Below are 14574 nucleotides of genomic sequence, written 5' to 3'. Positions count from 1 at the left end.
TCTATTGTAGTGTCATATATCCATATTGTGTATATTACCCATTAGGTTAGATCCTGGCTTGTCTGTTTGCATTGTCTTAGATCTGGTCGATGGCTTACTCGCTGCCTTTATGGCCGTGGTCTATAATTACCAATCTCCTTGATCATACAATTATTGGTATCCATCGTCAGATTTAGATTCGGCCTATGACCTACTTTTGTCATTTTGTGGCCATGGTCTACTTCTCTGATCTACTGATCATCTTTGATCATTGATGAAAATTTAGGGTCATTAATCTTATCATTTTCATATAATTGATTGCTAAGTTATCCTTGTCATTTGTCTATGCCAAGTTATCCCTGTTCCCTCATGATCTTTGACTTATCTGAATGTTAGGTCTGATCATGGCGAACAATTTGTTAGACAAATGGATAGCTGAGACTATTAAATCTTTTCCGCTAAGGTGTGAAGAAAGGAGTAAGGCTGAGCATTTCATCCGTTGTTTACCCATCTGAATAGTCGCGGTATAAATTGGAAGTTTCTTCAAGCAGCTGCTGGACTCTGGGATCCTGTTTTTCATGTCTTTCGATTTGGATCTTTTGAACTTTGTCCTATATTTGAAGATTGGTGTGCCCTGTTAGAGCTCCCTCTTGAAGGACTTTGGATCCGACCTTCAAGCATAAACTCCCCTCGTGATCATTTTTGCAAATTGTTTGAAAAGAAGACCGTAAAGACTCTGCCATGCTTAACAGAGAAGAATGTGCAGTTTCAAGCCCTTATTGAACTCTTTTCCAAAAATGTTGATCCTGCCGACTCCCGTTTTCAGGAATGTCGACGTAATGCCCTAACCTTTGCTGTCTTTGCATGCCATGTCATTCGTGGAGATTCTAGTGCTGCCCCTTTCACCTTATTGAAGATAGTAGAACAAATTAATGAAGGGAGAAATCCTGTCCCTACCATGCTAGGAGAAACCTTTTATGACTTAGACCTTATTGCTAGTAAAAAGGTTCAGGATAATTTTTTCGGATGTGCTAAGCTGTTATACGTGTGGCTTTGTGAAAAACCCACTATCCTTCAGCCGTAGAACCGCATTGAGTACACCCTTAAGAGTTTTCATTCCTGGAAAACAGTGATTAAGCAACCTCAGCTTAATGAATGGCACCATTGGCTGCAGAATGTAGGGAAAAACCAATTTCGTTGGGTGAGTCAATCCTGTCCACAAATTATCACCAACACCTACCCATACTCATTTGTCTATCTTATGGGTTTAGAAAAATCATCCTTCTATGCACCTTTGTGTTTTCCTCGTCAGATTGCTGGGATCTTGTGTCCTCCCAGGGTTATTACACCACCTTGTTGTGAAGACGTTACTCCTGATCTCATTGAGTCAATAGTAGCTGCTTGGAGAGACAAAGTCATAGAGAGGAGATTGGCTTTCGTGTCTAGGCTTCGGAAAGGAGAAATATTGGAGGAGCCCGCCAACTGGAGAGCTCGAATTGGAGAGCTTTGAAGATTCATTTTCATGAAATTGTCATTTTAATTTCTTCAAATTTCATTGCAAATAGTTACTTTCATCCAATTGTTAACAAAGATTAATGTTTTGATTGTGACTACAGTTTGACTATTGATCAATGGAATAGTATTCATGATTTTCTCTTATCTTTATTGGTGCAGAATACTTTATCTCAATTGTTATCGTTTTAATTTAGTATGTTAATTTCCAGCACATGATTCTAAAATCGAGCAAACATCGCTCCCTCAAGTGTCAGTCAACCTGCGTGGTCTAAACAGTCAACGACGTCTAGACTCATTCGTAAATTTGAACCAATAACCTTACCTGAGCAATCTGCACCCTCTTTATCCGAGTCATCTGAATCCTCAGAATCTGTCCAAATGGCTGAACCCAATGATGCGCTAGCTAAAATTCAAGAGATGATGGTGAATCTTACTTGGGATATGGCCTCTATGAAAGAGGAGATGGCCCAAATGAAAGCCCAGTCTAATGAAAAGGTCTCTACTTCTAGAGCACCTGCAGTTCAACCCCTCCCGTTATACCTGCAAATCTGAGCCCTGCAAACTTGAACCGTCCTTTCATTCCACCAATAGATGTCGACCTGGAAGAAGAGCAGTACGCTGAAGAATATTGCATTCCAGATATGGCCCGGTATAATAATGAGAAGCAGGTAGCTGATCAATTGGAGAAGCTGACAAAGGACATGGAAAGCTTGAAGCATCAACGCCCGAAGCAGTTCGATATATCCGAGCAGATAATGTCTCCTGGAGTCACCTTGCCCCCAAAATTCAAAACCCCCGATTATGACAAATATGATGGGACTGGGTGTCCCCGGAATCATATGAGGTGGTTTATTGAGCTGTCACAACAGTATGGGTTAGCTCCTGAACAAATGGCCAGGGTCTTTCCAATGTCTCTTACTGGGGTTGCGAAGAAATGGTTTCTGCGTCGGAAATCCGAAGAGGTGAAGACCCTGCAAAGCATCTCCAACAAGTTTGTAGAGTAGTTTTCGATGGAGGAAGGGATAGAGGTTACCAAGAGGGACCTCAATCAGCTAAAGCAAGGTCCTCTGGAGACCTTTACTTTTTTCATCTATCGTTGGCGTCGAAAGTCTGCCCAGCTAAGCGAGAGGCTATCAGAAGAAGATCAGATCAGGCTGGTGATTAAGGGTTTGTCGCCGCAGTATTTCCATTTCATGTCCCCTCTGAATTACACCAACTTCGACCATCTGATTAAAACTGGGACAAGGACTGAGGATGCAATAGCTAAGGGTCTGAGGGCCAGACTTCCATCGGACATCAGAGAAGGAAAGAGACCCGTGGTCGTACAGAAAGAAGTAGACCACGTGAACTATGTTCGCCCAGCGGCCAGGACTGTAACAGAGGTGTCAAAGCTAGCGCCAGCACCAGTAGAGCAGAAACCTCAGAGGCATTTTGATCCACTCCCTTACCCTTTACCTATGATTCTGAAAAAGTTGATAAGGGATAAGAAAATCAGACTACCTGATATTAGGCCAGTACCTAACCCGTTGCCCCCATATTGAAGATTAGACCAGTATTGTGAATACCACAGAAATTCGGGTCACCTCACTGAAAGATGTCTGGCTTTAAAGCATGCACTCCAGACTATGTTAGAAAATGGGAAACTTGTGGTGGAAAAGCCCAATGTAACTCAGAACCCTCTTCCTAATCATCGTGCTATTCCTCCTCCTGCGATGAACGCCATTTTTGTCGAGGACCCAGTTCTTAATCCATCCATTCTCATTTGTGCAATTACTCCTGATGAACCTTATATCCTAAGGTTTGACCCTGAAGAGATCGAAGAGATGGAAAGAGAAAGGTCTTATGCCTTCTGGAGGGGGAGCACCAGTTTGGCATAGGCGTCCTCTCCATATGTCCTTCGATGTGAGGATGTTGTAGAAAAAGAAACTCCTGATGTTCTAAGGATGGATGATTTCGAGGAAGAGATAAATGAAACTTCGTATGTTCTGAGAATGGATGCAGATGATTTGCTTCTATTAGAAGATCAGTGTGACGAGCTTCGTCATGTTACCAGGGGTGGCCGTGTCTTCAAGCCCGCAAAATTGAGAGCAGAAAACCTCACAAAAGCAGTGAGAACAGCCGAGAATCAAGGGCAGAATATGCCGAGTGCAGATGAGGAAGAAGATAATCTGTTGAAGCAGCCGAAGAAGACCCAAGCAAACGTTTCTATTTGGGGTCTACTTATGTCTTCGTCTAAGCACAGGAAGGTGGTACTCAAAGAGTTGAATGCTGCTCAAGTGCTGACTGAGATTACACCCGATGAGTTGGTAAGCCTAGTCGCTGTGGCTAGGACCTCCAAGGCAGTATCTTTCTCAGACAATGATCTACCTCCTGAAGGAAGAGACCACACTCATTCACTTAAAATCACCATAATCTGTAACAAGAAGAGGGTACCCGAAGTACTAGTCGACAACGGGTCTGCTCTGAACATCTGTCCGTTGAGTACTGCCGCAACTTTGGGCTTTGGGCCCGAGGATTTCATTCCTTCAGAGCAAGGTATATTAGCGTATGATGGCACCCTGCGAGATGTCATTGAAACCCTGGTCACTGAAATCCAGATTGGGGGAGAAGACTTTGACATAGAATTCCAAGTATTTGACATTAAAGCTTCTTTCCTGCTGTTATTGGGTCGACCTTGGCTGCATAAGGTCAAAGTTATCCCTTCCACCCTCCATCAGAAATTGAAGTTTATTCATAATAACAGGGTAGTGACTGTAAAGGGTGACCCAGATTTAGAGATTGGGCAGATTTCGCAGGAGCCTATAGCTGGGAAGGCAGACGATGTTAGTTTGACAGGTTTTTCACTGGAGGTGTCGGTCATATCCATGGAAGTGGCCATGGGCGAAGAAGTTTTCTTCTTGACTAGTACCAACTCGAATGTAGTCATGATGATTCGTAAGCAAGGCTATATTCGAGGAGCAGGGCTGGGCAAGTATCACCAAGGCCCTACTGAGTGGCCTGAGTTCAGAGCTTTCAATGGTCTTTTTGGCCTAGGATATGAGCCGACCGAGCAGGAGGTCAGGGAAATGAAGAGGTACATGCTGAAATGGGCCGAGTGTCGCCACCGGGGTTTAGAATTGCCTATGGGGCCAATCAGTCTGATCAGAAATGACATTTTCAGAAAAGAGGGGGCAGATTTTCCATTTTGTGGGTATGCTGAAACATGGACCGATGATGTGACAGGGCAGAGGTTTTCGGGCTTCGAAATTTTCTTTGACCTAGAGTTATCAGAAGAGCCAATGAGTGCGCGAATTACTGAGGTAGCATCGGAAACTGATTGGGCCGATGTTTTCGAGCCGGGCTGTCTAAATGGCATGTTTCAGATTGAATATTCAATGGCAGCAATGGTTAGCAGGGAGACCGAAGCATCGGTGGTAGCAGTATTGGCAGGGATGCATTCATTCTGAATCCTGCAAACTTAATCACCCCAGCCGAGGAACCCCTGACCAACTGGACCTCCCAGGTTTTACCTCAAGTAGTCTTTCAGTATAGTCCTGTTTCCTCAAAAGAGTCAGTGGTCTCTAAGTATACATCTACTTCCGAGTCTGATTTTGAGTTTGTTTATTCTAACGATTCTTTTGGTGCAGGTACCGTAGAAGTCGGATCTGATACTGGAGTCGATGACGAGTCTCTTTCCAATAAAGTCGAGTCCGAGAATACTTTACATGATGAGTTTAATTCTTCAACTGCACATATGCCAGAGTTGGCTGAGTTCAGTGTTGAGTTGTATGTTGAGTTGTATGTTGAGTCTGTGAATACATCGTTAGAGTCCAATACCATGCCTGCTGTGGGCTATTCCATTCTTGATGTAACCAATTCTATGAATGAAATGAAAGACTCTTTTACATATATTCCTGTTTCTGTTTCTCCTGCTTCCATTTCAAGTACTGAATCTGCTCTTAAAACTGATAATATTAATAATGATAATCAAGATTCCCCCTCTGATGAGGATGCCGACGAAACTCCACTTGAAATCAAACATATGATTCAACAAGAGGAGAGTCGCCTAGCAAGACCGCTTGAAGAAGAAATTGAAACCGTAAATATAGGTGATGAAACCTTAATTCGGGAAATTCGAATTAGCAAAACTTTATCTCCCGAGGAGCGTGAGGAATTAATCACTTTACTTAAGGAGTTCAAGGAGGTTTTTGCTTGATCTTATGATCACATGCTGGGATTGAGTGAAGACATTGTCCAGCATCGATTACCTTTAATCCCTGGCGCAAAGCCAAAGAAGCAAAAACTCTGAAAACTTAAAACAGAATGGGAGTTAAAAGTTCATGACGAAGTTAAAAGCTACTGGAAGTAAAATTCATTCAAGTTGTTGAATATCCAGAATGACTAGCGAATATAGTGCCGGTGCCCAAAAAGGACGGAAAGGTCAGGATGTGTGTGGACTTCAGGGACCTCAACAAGGCAAGTCCGAAGGACGATTTTCCGCTTCCGAACATTGATCTTCTGGTGGATAATACAGCTGGTCACGCTCTGTTATCTTTTATGGATGGGTTTTCGAGATACAATCAGATTAAGATGGCGCCTAAAGATATGATCAAGACAGTGTTTACTACTCAGTGGGGAGCTTATTGTTACAGAGTAATGCCTTTTGGGTTGAAGAATGCAGGTGCTACTTACCAGAGAGCTGCGACTACTCTTCTTCATGATATGATCCACAAAGAAGTCGAAGTCTATGTAGATGATATGATCATCAAAGGAAAGACTAGACCAGAGCATACAACGGCTTTAAGAAGATTCTTTGAAAGAATTAGAAAGTATCAGCTTCGTTTGAACCCCAGTAAATGTGTATTCGGGGTTACTTCAGGAAAGCTACTTGGATTCATAGTGAGCGAAAGGGGAATTGAAGTAGATCCTCAGAAAATCAAAGTGATTCAAGAGATGGAACCGCCGAAGACCGAAAAGCAGATCCAAGATTTTCTCGGAAAAGTTCAGTATCTGAGGCGATTCATAGCACACCTGACAATGACATGCGAGCCTATTTTTAAGCTCTGAAGAAGAATTCATCGAAGAAATGGACCGAAGAATGCCAGGTGGCTTTTGAAAAGATTAAGCAGTGTTTGTCCTTACCTCATGTCTTTTCCCCTGTCATCCTGGGTCAGCCCTTATTGTTGTATTTGTTCATCACGGATACAACGATGGGTTGTATGCTTGCTCAACAAGATTCAGGGTCTAAGAAGGAAAAGCCTATATACTACATCAGTAAGAAGATGTTAGAATATGAAGTGAAGTATACAATCTTAGAGAAGACCTGTCTAGCATTAGTTTGGGCAACTCAGAGGCTCAGACATTATTTATTATCAAGCAAGATACTTCTGCTTTCTCGGATGGATCCGTTGAAGTACTTGTTTGAGAAGCCTGCTCTCACTGGAAGAACCGCAAGGTGGCTGCTATTGTTATCTAAGTTTGACATTACTTATGTCACTCAGAAGTCTGTTAAAGGGCAGGTCATTGCAGAGCAGTTAGCTGATTCCCCTGTGGAAGAGAACACATTCCTGAAGGCTGAATTTACTGATGAAGAGATTATGGATGTTGAAGAAGATACTCCAAATACCAGATGGACAATGTATTTTGATGGTGCAGTCAATAACCAGGGTCAGGGAGTAGGAGCAGTACTCGTATCCCCTGAGAAGGAATATATTCCTATATCTATCAAGTTGCAGTTTGAGTGCACCAACAACATGGCAGAGTATGAAGCTTATATTGTCGGACTGGAGACAGCCTTAGCTTTGCAGATTCAAGACATTGACGTGTTTGGGGATTCCATCCTGATCATTTGCTAGATTAATGGGAAATGGAAGACTCGAGAAGATAGATTGATCTCGTATAATGTATATCTTGAATCTTTGGTCAAGAAGTTCAGGAGTATTACATTTACGCACTTGTACAGAACAAAGAATCATTTTGATGATGCTTTGGCTGCACTGGCTTCGATGTTAGACATTTCAGCAACAATGGAGGTCCAGTCGCTTACAGTGCGATTGCAATGGGAGCCAGCGCATGTGAACGTTATTGAAATGGCAGCCAGGTGTTCAGATGGAAAGCCCTGGTATACAGACATCAGTAATCTCATATCTGGTGAAGGGCATCCACCTGAGGCTTCTGGGAAAGAGCGTAGAACCCTTCAGAGATTAGCTGCTAATTTTGTTATTTGTGGTGGACAGTTATATCGCAGATCTTTTGATGGGATCCAGCTTTTGTGTGTTGATGAAGACAAAGCAGCTGAGCTTATTGAACAGACTCATGAAGGTGTTTGTGGACCTCATATGAACGAGGAGATGTTATCTAGAAAGATCCTTAGACTTGGATTCTATTGGCCTACAATCGAAGCAGACTGCTTCGCATTTGTTAAGAAATGCCATAAGTGTCAAGTCTATGCGAATCTTATTCATGTTCCTCCTTCAGAGTTGCATTCTCTCACTTCGCCGTAGCCGTTTTCAGTGTGGGGAATATATATCATTGGAAAAGTATTTCCGAAGTCATCCAGCGGACATGAGTATATTTTGGTTGCCATCGACTACTTTACGAAGTGGATTGAAGGTGCTTCTTATACTTCTTTGACTTCTACCTCTGTTACGAAGTTTATCTTTACAAACATTATTTGCAGATATGGAGTACCTCATGAGTTTATCTCAGATAATGGTTCTCACTTCAAGAAGGAAGTAGCACACTTGTGTGAAGAGTTTAAAATCAAGCATCACAAATCGTCTCCTTATAGGCCGCAACGAATGGAGCCGTTGAAGCAGCAAATAAGAACATCAAGGTAATCATCAGTAAGATGACAAAAACTTATAAAGATTGGTCGAACAAGCTTCCTTATGGTTTGTGAGCTTACAGGACATCGATCAGATCCTCTACAGGTGTCACCTCGTATTCTTTAGTGTACGGAATGGAAGCAGTTTTGCCTGTTGAGCTCAGAATCCCATCCCTGAGAGTGATGATAGAGGCGAGCTTGCCAAAATCTAAATGGGCGAAGGCCAGACATCAAGAATTGCAGATGATAGATGAGAAGAGGCCACGAGCTCTGTATCATATCCAGGGGTATCAAAGGCGGATTGAAAAGGGCGTTCAATAAGAAGGTCCGAGATTTGAAACCAGGAGATCTTGTCTTGAAGTCCTATAGGGCACCGGTAGTTGATCCGAGAGGAAAGTTTCGTCCAAATTGGTCTGGTCCTTATATTGTCGATGAAGTCCTGCCGGGAAAAGCCGTAAGACTCCTCAATGAAAGTGGAGAAAAATTAATAGAGCCTACAAACCTGGATCAGTTAAAGAAATATTATGCCTAAAACACTAGAATGCCATCTTTGGACGATTAGAGCTTTAAGCCAATAGCCCAGATTTCGAAAATAAAAATCCTTTTGCTAATCCGTTGAGCCAAAAGCAAAACCAACATCTCTTTGTCAAACTTAAACCAGGGGCATCTTTTATGACTTTCGTCATAAAAGATATTAAACCTGAACTACGCGAGACCTGATTCCCAATTTCTTTGGGGATACGTAGGCAGTCTGGAGGGTCCAGATTCAGTCTAATTGCTCAAAACTTACCAAATGCTAACCTGTTTGAACCCAAGCCTACCTAAAAGTCCTTCTGGTGTATGTAGGCCTATGTTTGTAAAAAAAAAAAAAGAGAGAGAGGAAAAGAAAAAAGAAAAAAAAATGATTGAGTCTTAGACCCGCTAAACTGAAAACCCGCAAGGGCGGTCTAGGCAAAAGTTAGGGTCATTCACCCGCTAAGTTGAAAATCCGAAAGTGCGGCTTAGGCAAAAATCAGGGTGCTGAGCCTACTGGATGGAAAGTCTGCATAGGCAGACAATCCAGGCACCGCTGAATCGAAACCCTAAAAGGGGCGATTCAGTCATAGCGGTGATTTCACAAAGGATAAAGCTTCTGAAAGCCGATTGGACTTCCGTTTTTGGCATTACTTTAGAGTCTGAGTAAGCGCCCGCATAATTTCTTTTGACACTTCTTCAAGTTAAAGTGGTTAAAACTAAGTAACCTAAAGGAGTTAATAACCAGGACAGAAGTACCGAAAAGAGGAATGAAACACTTTTAGATATGGTATTCAAAAGATTCTAAGAGCGGTAGACTGTTACCACCTTAAACATTTATCAAATTAAGAAGCAGATTCAATCTCTTTTAGAGTCTAAGTTGTGTGTTTTTCAAAGCTTTCGTTTGTCATTTGTCAAAGTCCCGTTTATCGTGTGTCAAAATCTTTTCATTGTCAAGTCAAAGTCAGGTCTTTAAGGTCAAGTTTAGCCTTTACCCCTCCTAAAGCTGGGGTGATAAGTTTTAAAAGCAAGAAGTTGCATCTCTTGCGGACAGAGCCGAACAGACCAGAGTTCAGAAGGGGCAGCTTTTCGAGTTTATTCAGAATGTTATCGCAAAGTGTAGAAAGAAGAATGCTTTGAGCATAACCCATTTTCTTGTATTCGTAAAAGCTTTGTAACCTCAAGCATTTCTTTGAAATGAAAACCTTTAGTTGAACCCTTGCGTTTTGCTCTCTTATGAATCTTGTTATGGAAATAAAATCATACTAGGGGCATCTTTTATGACTTGGTTTCCCAAGTCATAAAAGACGTCGAACAAAAAAAAAAGGATCGAGATGGCTATTCTTATCAAATAAAGACAAGAGAAGCTTGGACACACCCTTTTGTGATAAATTCCTTGATTAGTTTTTCAGAAAAAAATCCAATCCTCATTGGAATCTGAAATTTGCTTTGCATTTTTCAAAATAGAAGCAGAGTTTTGGCTTACTTGTTTAAAGGGGCCAATGCCCGCAAGATTTCATCAAATTTCTTCGAGCTATACCTTTGGTGAAGGTCATGTTTTCCTATTCTATTCCAGCTATGCTATGTTTTAACCCATTTTTTTTCTTCCTCTTTGACCTCTAGGAGGTTATGTTAGGAGGGATTTGACTATCATTCACAAAAACTCGATATATCTCGCCGGAATCCGGCCAAGACCCCATTGAATCCGACCCCCACCACGATTTTCCCCCAATTGCAAACCTCCATCTTCTCTTCTCTACCACCATCAAATATATTTATGTCCCTTCCCAAGACCCACATCTTCTCAGCCACAACCCTCTCCATTTTCACGTCCATAGAAACCCCAAATTTATACTTATTTTTGAAAATGGAACGGGTTTTGGTTGTTTGCTTGATGCTCTCAAAGATGCTCTCAGAGAGACCTTGGTTCTTTCTACGCTCGGAGCGAATACTATCAAGAAGAATTTAGTTCTACGCTCGGGGCGAATACTTTCAAGGAAAAATTTGATTCTACGCTCGGGGCGAATACTATCAAGGAAAATTTGGTTTTAGGCTTGGAGCGAATGCTCTCAGGGAGAATTCGGGTTCTACGCTTGGAGCGAATTCTTTCAAAGAAACAAATTGATTTGACGCTTGGAGCGAATGCTTTCAGGAAGAAATTTGGTTCTACGCTTAGAGCGATTATTTTCAAGGGAAAAAAAGGGCTTTACGCTTGGAGCGAATGTTTTCTGAAAAAAAAAACTGGGTTCTGCGCTTGGAACGAAAATTTTCAAAGAGACAAAATATATTTTACGCTTAGAGCGAATGCTTTCAGGAAGAATTTGGGTTCTACGATTGGAGCGAATGCTTTCAGGAAGAATTTAGATATTTTGCTCAGTGCTGATGCTTTCTGGGATAATTCAGTTTCTTCACTCGGAGTGGATGCTTTCTGGGAGGATTTGGTTTCTTCACTCGGGATGGATGCTTTCTGGGAGGATTTGGTTTCTTCACTCGGGGTGGATACTCTCAGGAAAAATCTGGTTAAGCCCAAATGCTTGATTTGATTACAAACTTCGTTTGCGAGTAGAAACTCCGTTGGGAATAATGAGGCAGATTCTCAATAAAATGATGAGAAAGACTCTCAAAGGATTGCTGAGACAGACTTCCAAAGGAAATTGACTGAGGAATTGAATTCAGAGACTGTGTTCAAACTCCTCGTATCTTCATTTGTTAAGAATAACCATCTCAATCATCATTGCTCTCTTGATATCTTTTATGACCTGATTGCTCAAGGCATAAAAGATGCCCCTAGTTTGATTTTACTTCCATGACAAATTCATAAGAGAGCAAAACACAGGAAATGGTTAAAAAGATTTTCATTTCTTGAATATTCGAGGTTACAATGCTTTCAGGTTTACAACAGACTGTATTTGCCTGACAACCACCTTTCATTTCCAATGATCTCTGTCGTTTCATATGGGCTTGAAAGCCTGTCTGATGGACTTGAGAATCTACCATCTTCTGAACTTCGTTCTGCTGTGTATTATCTTTGAGGAGACACAACTTCATCATTTTCATCTTTGCCTTATTGCTTCTTGCTGCCCCAGCTTTGAGAGGGATACTGGACTACACAAGATTACCCACACTCGACTTTGGGGCTTAACCTTGATTTGGCGAAGAAAGGACTTTGACAACCAACAAACAAGGACTTCGATGTACACAATGACTTAGACTCGAAGAGAGACTGAATCTGCTCCATAGTCTGATAAGTATTTTAAGATGGTACAGTCTACCACTCTTAGAATCTTTTGAAAACCGTATTTAAAGGTGTTTCATTCCTCTTTCCGGTATTTCCATCATGGTTATTATCCCTTTGAATTGCTTAGTCTTAACGCCCTAGTTTAGAGAGTATCAGAAGAATCTCTGTTGGCGCTTACTCATACTTTGGAGTAGTGCCGCCGAAGAAATGAAAGTCTTGCTGGCTTACAGAGGTTCTGTCCTTTATGAAGTCCCTGCCATGACCAAATTGCCTTTTTCAGGTTTTCGATTCGGCGGACCGGATGCCTTAATTTTTGCCTGGACTGTTTGCCCTTGCAGATTTTCCATCCAGCAGGCTCAGCACGCTAATTTTTGCCTAAACCACCCTTTCGGGTTTTCAGCTTAGCGGGTGAATGACCCTAACTTTTGCCTAGACCGCTGTTGCGGGTTTTCAGTCTAGCGGGTCTAAGGCTCCATCAGTTTTTCTTTTTCTTTCTGTTCTCTACAAACCTGGGCCTAAGTACACCAGAAGGACTTTTAGGTAGGCTTGGGTTCAAACAGGTTACACATTGGTAAGTTTTTATGTATTTGACCGAATCTGGCCCTCCAGACTGCCTACGTATCCCCAAAGAAATGGGAATCAGGTCTGCGTAGTTCGCCAATTTGGGTTTTAAGGATTGTTTGTTTTGTTCTTTCTTTCTTTTTATTGATTTGAAAGATTTGAAGGATTTGACCGAACCCGAATTGATCAGGTTGCCTATGTATCCTGTAGAAAGGAATTAGGTCAGAACGTAGTTCAGGTTCAATATCTTTTATGACGCAAGTCATAAAAGATGCCCCTGGTTTGAGTTTATCAAAGAAAAAATAATATTTTTTTTAGGCCCAAATGGTTTGCAAACGGCTTTTGACATTTGGGGTTGTTGGCTTTTAAGCTCTAATCGACCAAGGACGACATCCTGGTGTATCTAAGCATAGTACTTCTTTAGTTGGTCCAGGTTTGTAGGTTCTGTTAATTTTTCTCCATTTTCATTGAAGAGTCTTACAGCTTTTCCAGGCAAGACTTCATCAACAATGTAAGGACCAGACCAGTTTGGCCTGAATTTTCCTCTGGGATCAAACACCAGTGCCCTGTATGATTTCAGGACAAGATCTCCTGGCTTTAGATCTCTGACTCGGACCTTCTTGTTAAAGGCCCTTTCGATTCTTCTCTGATACCCTTGGATGTGATATAAGGCTCTCAGCCTCTTTTCATCGATCATCTGTAATTCCTGATGCCTAGCTCTGGCCCACTCAGACTCTGGCAGATTCGCTTCCATCATAACTCTTAAAGATGAGATTCTCAGCTCAACAGGTAGGACTGCTTCCATTCTATACACTAAAGAATACAGAGTTACACCTGGAGATGATCTGATCGATGTCCTATAAGCCCACAAAGCAAAATGAAGTTTGTTCGACCAGTCTTTATAAGTCTCTGTCATCTTGCTGATTATGACATTGATGTTCTTATTCGCTGCCTCTACAACACCATTTGTCTGTGGTCTGTAAGGGGATGACTTGTGATGCTTGACTTTGAACTCTTCGCACAGGTGCATTACCTCTTTCTTGAAGTGAGATCCATTGTCTGAAATCAGCTCATGAGGTACTCCATATCTGCAGATAATATTTGTACGGACAAACTTCACAACTGTATTGGAAGTTATGGAAGCATATGAAGCTGCCTCTATCCACTTTGTGAAGTAGTCAATGGCTACCAGAATGTACTCATGTCCACTTGACGACTTTGGATAAACTTTGCTAATGATATCAATCCCCCATACTGAGAATGACCATGGCGAGCTCGTAGAGTGTAACTCTGACGGAGATACATGAATAAGGTTCGCATAGACTTGGCATTTGTGACATTTCTTCACGAATGCGAAGCAGTTTGCTTCCATTGTGGGCCAATAGAATCCAAGTCTTAGGATTTTTCTTGACAGCATCTTACCATTCATGTGAGGGCTACAAACACCTTCATGTCTTTGCTCTATGAGCTCTGCAGCCTGATCTTCATCAATACACAGAAGCTGTATCCCATCAAACGACCTTCTGTACAATTCTTCACCACAAATGATGAAGTTGGCAGCAAACTTCTGAAGAGTTTTCCTCTCTTTGCTGGAAGCTTCAGGCGGATGCCCCTTGCCTGAAATGAGATTTCTAATGTCTGTATACCACGGCTTTCCGTCCGGACATCTAGCAGATATCTCTAGGGCATTCACATGCGCGGGAGCTCATTTCAACCTCACAGCTAAAGGTTGAACCTCCATTGTCGGAGAAATGTCTAACATTGACGCCAGAGTAGCCAAAGCATCGGCAAAGTGATTCCTTGTCCTCGACAGATGAGTGAAGGTGACACTCCTGAACTTTTTGACCAGAGATTCGAGATAAGTGTGATATGAGATCAACCTCGCCTCTTTTGTTTTCCAATCCCCATTTATTTGACAAATGATCAGGATTGAATCCTCGAACACATCGATGTCTTGAATTCG

General features: G+C 41.9%; 2 protein-coding genes across 2 annotated transcripts; both read left to right on the top strand.

Annotated features, from left to right (window-relative positions):
* Nucleotides 1–3437: 3437 nt before the first annotated feature.
* Nucleotides 3438–6540, top strand: LOC143855475 (uncharacterized). Its single transcript, XM_077365592.1, has 3 exons — nucleotides 3438–4793; nucleotides 4889–5417; nucleotides 6353–6540. Exons 1-3 carry the CDS (start codon nucleotides 3438–3440, stop codon nucleotides 6538–6540), a joined length of 2073 nt encoding a protein of 690 aa, XP_077221707.1.
* Nucleotides 6541–6683: 143 nt separating this feature from the next.
* Nucleotides 6684–11844, top strand: LOC143855474 (uncharacterized). The gene is made up of 4 exons (XM_077365591.1): nucleotides 6684–7207; nucleotides 7436–7794; nucleotides 11216–11331; nucleotides 11704–11844. Exons 1-4 carry the CDS (start codon nucleotides 6684–6686, stop codon nucleotides 11842–11844), a joined length of 1140 nt encoding a protein of 379 aa, XP_077221706.1.
* The last annotated feature ends 2730 nt before the right edge of the window (nucleotides 11845–14574 follow it).

The sequence above is a fragment of the Tasmannia lanceolata genome, unplaced genomic scaffold (genome assembly GCF_043159265.1).
Source record: "Tasmannia lanceolata isolate RefF3 unplaced genomic scaffold, GAP_Taslan_0.1 ptg000021l, whole genome shotgun sequence".
Lineage (NCBI taxonomy): Eukaryota > Viridiplantae > Streptophyta > Magnoliopsida > Canellales > Winteraceae > Tasmannia > Tasmannia lanceolata.
The sequence above is the reverse complement of the archived record's forward strand: the minus strand, read 5'-3'. Positions and strand labels throughout refer to the sequence as shown.